The sequence below is a fragment of the Teleopsis dalmanni genome, chromosome 2, assembly GCF_002237135.1.
Source record: "Teleopsis dalmanni isolate 2A chromosome 2, ASM223713v2, whole genome shotgun sequence".
Lineage (NCBI taxonomy): Eukaryota > Metazoa > Arthropoda > Insecta > Diptera > Diopsidae > Teleopsis > Teleopsis dalmanni.
The window spans coordinates 204,594,885-204,600,004 of record NC_051847.1 but is presented as its reverse complement, the minus strand read 5'-3'; the positions used below and the strand labels follow the sequence as shown (position 1 = coordinate 204,600,004).

At 29.9% G+C, this 5,120-nt stretch overlaps 1 protein-coding gene across 1 annotated transcript; it reads left to right on the top strand.

Moving 5' to 3' along the window:
• The first annotated feature begins 3,928 nt into the window (after window positions 1-3,928).
• On the top strand, window positions 3,929-4,715 carry LOC119685335. Its single transcript, XM_038099586.1, has one exon. It carries the CDS (start codon window positions 4,060-4,062, stop codon window positions 4,552-4,554), a length of 495 nt encoding a protein of 164 aa, XP_037955514.1. The 5' UTR covers window positions 3,929-4,059; the 3' UTR covers window positions 4,555-4,715.
• Window positions 4,716-5,120: the final 405 nt, after the last annotated feature.

Below are 5,120 nucleotides of genomic sequence, written 5' to 3'. Positions count from 1 at the left end.
ACGAAAACATTGAAAAGGCAAAGGAAATCGTGTTCAAAAATCCTCATGTGAGTGTTAGAGAGATAGCACGAGAGCTAGGCATCGGTCGTGAGATGGCTCGTTTGATTTTGGTGGACAATTTGTGTATGCGACGTGTCAACGCCCGGCTTGTTCCGATTCACCTCAATTTGTTCAACATTATCAACGATTTTAAGGCCAAACATTCAATAAATACCATCGAACAGCCACCGTATTCACCTGATCTTGCACCGTGTGACTTTTTCCTGTTTCCCAACCTCAAATTACCACTCAGAGGAACGCGTTTTGAATCCATAGAAGACGTAAAACAGAATTCGCAGAGGGAACTCAAAGCCATACCGGAAAGCGCCTATAAAAATGTTTTGATGATTGGAAGAAACGTTTGCATTTTTGTATCGCTTCTATTGGAGCATATTTTGAAGAGATAAAATAAATATTGATGAAGGTTAAGAATTTTGCGTTTTATTTAAAATTTCCCGAAAACTTTTCGGTCACAATGTACAACTATTTTGACCTAGTCCTGTGAAACTTTTTGTAGATTGATTTAACCCTCTAATGTCCAGCCCCACCTCAAGGTGAACTTTGTAGAAATGGCTATCAAAAGTTTATTTGGTAATGTTTTTAATATTTTTTTTTAATGTCCGGAGCTAGATGAAGGGTCATATCTCGTTGCAAAATTCAAAATATTGCAATACTCTGGTCCTGTTCATATTTATAACTGTGTAAGTTAAAAATTTACTGCATTTAGAGCAAAATAAATATTTTTGTAAGTAAAAATCTGGCATTGCAAGGTTAAATATTATTCAATTTCTATCATGAACATTCTTTTATAACCATTATTGACTATGCTGTGCTACCTATCCTCGAATAGATAGGTTTAGGTTTAGTAAACAAAAAAAAACCACATGTGGTCATGACAGGTCAGTAGAGAGCTTCGTCAATCAATGCCTGGAAAAATGTGAAATTTCTTAGCACCATTTTCAAATTATAAATTTTAGTTACTCTTCACATAGAGCTTTACTTTCAAAATATAGTTTTAAAGTAGTACGACAAAAAGTAACTTTGATTTCGGCGAGATTTTAATACCTTTTACACATATAACTACGTCACAAATGAATTATTTTTAATTTATATAAAATGTATATTGCAAAAATGTATGTGTAAAATGTATTTGACTAACGGGTAGTCAAATTCAAAGAACTTATGTACCTTTTATATCTTTATTTTTGACACTTATATCGATAAGAGTTCCCATAAAATTCAACAAATGAATCAATTGCTATGCCTGGATTAACAAAGTCTCTTTATAAAGTTTGATATTCACAAACCCACAGACTCACACACCCATATACACTATATTTCTATCAAAATAATAAAACGATACGAGTCTTCTTATTTTATGAAAGGAGCTCATAAAAAAAATTTCAGCCAAATCGGAAATCATGAGGTTAAAGAGGTGTTCGATTTGTAAAAGAATAACCAATATAGTTTATACGCATTTTAAACTTTTGAAGATGTGGAGTGGTAAAAAAAAGTTATCTTTATAAATATACTTCTGAAACCCATTATTTAGTAGGAAGAAATTTTAAAAATAAAATGAAAAAAAAAAGATTATATATGGTTTAAAGTGATGTTTGAGATCTCGAAAGATATTAGTAATATATGCATAAAAAAAAAATATTAAAAAATAAATAAAAACTAATCATAAAATAAGAAAATAAAACGAGATAACAGAAAAAAATCAGATAAATAAAATAGCAGAATAGATGATAAGGCAATATAGCAAGTATTGTAAGCATGAATATCTCATATCGAAACCTTGTCTGACTTGTATAATACGAGTAGTTTATTTAAAGTTGCCAAAAAAATTTATTATTATTTATAATTTTATTAGAACTCCTCTAGAATATTCGAATTATTGAATTATTTTATAATAAAGTAGACCTGGTATTTAATACATTTAAACATGTTATTAAATCCAATCCATTCTATAGATGTTGTTACTGTCCCGGTCTTAGAAGTGCATATAATGATTAACAAGTAGTTTTAGAATGTTATTTACTTACTTTTTATGCCTTTCTTGCACATATTGAAACTAAGATGAAAGTTTACCATATTTTAGATTTTGTTGACGAGTAGCTACAGAATATAGGCTCAGCACTTTTGAAATCCTTTCTGCAATAATGTAACTGCCGATACAAACCAAAAAAGTTAGATTTACCAATAATTTTGCTAAATCCTGATAAATAAAACTAACATTTGCAGGTATTATTCAATTAGTCTCTACAAAAAACTCTCAAAATAATTACAGTAATAAATAAGATCTTTGAATTATCAATATCAGGGCTTACTGTGACCTATACAGTTTTCAGTGAACTTTAGCAAGAATTTACTCTCTTTAACGTTTTCTCTGCGCGATGAGTTGTTAATCACAGTCGCTTATGAACAATTTAAATAAATGTTTTTTTTTTGACAATAATATATTTTTTTCAGAGTTTTCTCTAATAATAATCATCTAATCTAATAAACAGAAGAATTCCAGAATAAGTTGGCAGGGGCACATCCAGGGCGGGTTTAGTGAATAGATTTCCTTCTTGATAATATGATCTGCAAATAATGCACTGCAAACTATTACTAAAAAATATTTTATATTAATTTCCCACCTTGGCATAATTGTAGCTACGCCACTGAAAGTTGTCTATTTTCTTCTGAGGATAAGAGAGTGTTATTTTCCAGCTAATTTCTGCTAGTCTAGCAGACTGCTTTGATATAATCCAGAACACTGCATTTTTATGTTTCCATAAACTTGCCTTATATCGGCACATTAATATACCGAATTGCTTGTTTCAAATCTAACGTCTGCTTGTAATCGCTTATGTTGCAGTGTAAACACCAAGTTAATTGTGACTTTAAGATCCGAGTATGCGGATTGATTTTAATATGTTTCCGTAGGTTATACATATTATCTAGTTGCACGGCGATAATGCGAGAGTAGGAATTGTGATTCTTGTACAATAACTGCTATGGTAAATTACGTTGTCAGTTTATATAGTACATCCTTTACATTAATTACATTATTTAATAAGTAATTGCAAATACAACATTTATTTAAAATGAAGACTGCACTTACAAATAAAAAGCAAGATACCATGTTGTATTTGCTCGTAAAAGTAAATTATGTTTAATGCATTAATTACTATTAGGAAGAATCTCTCTTCTTAGATTACCTTTTTCTTTGTAAATATTTAATATTAATATTTTAATTCTATGTAATGATCTTAACATTAGTTTAATTATTTTAAGACCAATTAAGCATTACATTAAATTTAAGTGTATTTATACTTAAATCTCAGTAAAACTCATGCGGAATGCAATTGACTTCCGTAATCACTTCCGGACTTAAAATTTGACAAATCCGATTTGTGTATGTTAAAATCTGTTTACTTGTTCCTAAGGCATCCACAAGATTGAAATGACAAACATCAAAGCATTCGACAAGTAACACCAACAATCTAAACACAAACCATTGCAAATATTTGCACAACAGATATCGAAAAATTATTGTTTCCTCGTGCCATTTAAAACGTTTACACTGATACTCTAGTCTCAAAATTTATCTAAACAAATAACTTTTTCATTATTTTTAGATTTGATATAATTTATAAAAGTTGAAAACAATATAAATTTATTAAAAATAACTTATTAAATCTGAATCACAAAATGATAATACTTTTATTGGTATCTAAACAGATAAGAAGACAATATATCTTTACTTCAATGACGTCATTACGAATTTTTATTTGTCTAAAAATATAAAAAAATCACCAATCTATTTTACGATGTGCCTAAAGAACTCTATAAATTAAAAGAAAAATGCGCAAATCAATCAGTCGTGAAATAATTTAATTAATTGATTGATACGCTGTCGTGAAAAAGGTTGATACCAATATAAAAAAGAAGAATATATGACAAAGGATCAAACTTCAGAACTCATATAAAAATAAGGCGCAAAATTGAAAAATCTATTGGAAGCAGAATAAAATGAAAATTATTTATTACAACACCTTCGTCGTTTTGGTTATCATTTTGAAAACAGTCAATACCAATTGTACGGGTACAATTAACGTACCTTGTAAGCACCCCACTGGTATGTGGGGTGATGTGAACCCGAACATTTATTATATATGTGATGCGCTAACGAACACGGCCATACAAATGCGCTGTCCTGAGGGACGCGGCTTTTTTAACGGATTTGGCTATTATGGTTGCATACCATTTGAACAGTGGCCAGCTTGTATATCCGCTGTAACCTATGTGGAGGCTTGTGACAAGGACCATATGAGTGAACCATGGAATACGGTGAATCCGAATGAATTTTACATGTGCTTGGCCGACAAACAAAAACCATTATTGTTGAATTGTGAGCCAGGCAGAGGGTTTGTTAATGCGGCGATGGAGGCTGGTGATAACAAAGTTTTGGGTTGTGCCACATGGGAAAAATGGCGCGAGTATATGCGATGTCTGAATTTTTATTAAATGTATAGAGTATTCTGTAGTATTTGTATGTACCCCGTGACATGTACGAATTTTCATGAACATCAATTAAAAGACGGAAGCAAAATTGTGATTCAATTCCAAATGCAATTTATTGCACTCGAAATATTATTTTTTGAATTTTTTAGATTTTTTTTGCTTTACACCATGATCTCATTGTAAATATAAAAACTGAAATTGAAAATAAAATTTATTTATTAAAAATAATATTTCGGTGATTTATCTTTTGTGTTTTCAGATAAATTGATTAGATATTGTGGAAGGCTTAGCAATAATATGAGCAATATTAACTATTTGAAAAATGCCTATTAAGTGAGATGATGTAATTGTGATATATATTTTTCAAATATTTACGCAATTGTGATAAGCACGTCGACTCGTATTATATTTTTTTTTAAATTTTTACAATACTGGAAAAATTAAATAATTCACATTGAAAAATTTAAAATATGAAAATTCAATTTCATTCCTATTTAATCTACATAGACGGTTTCTATTGTTAATCAAGCGTATAGGAAAATCGGAAAATCAAATGAGTAGTTAGTTAT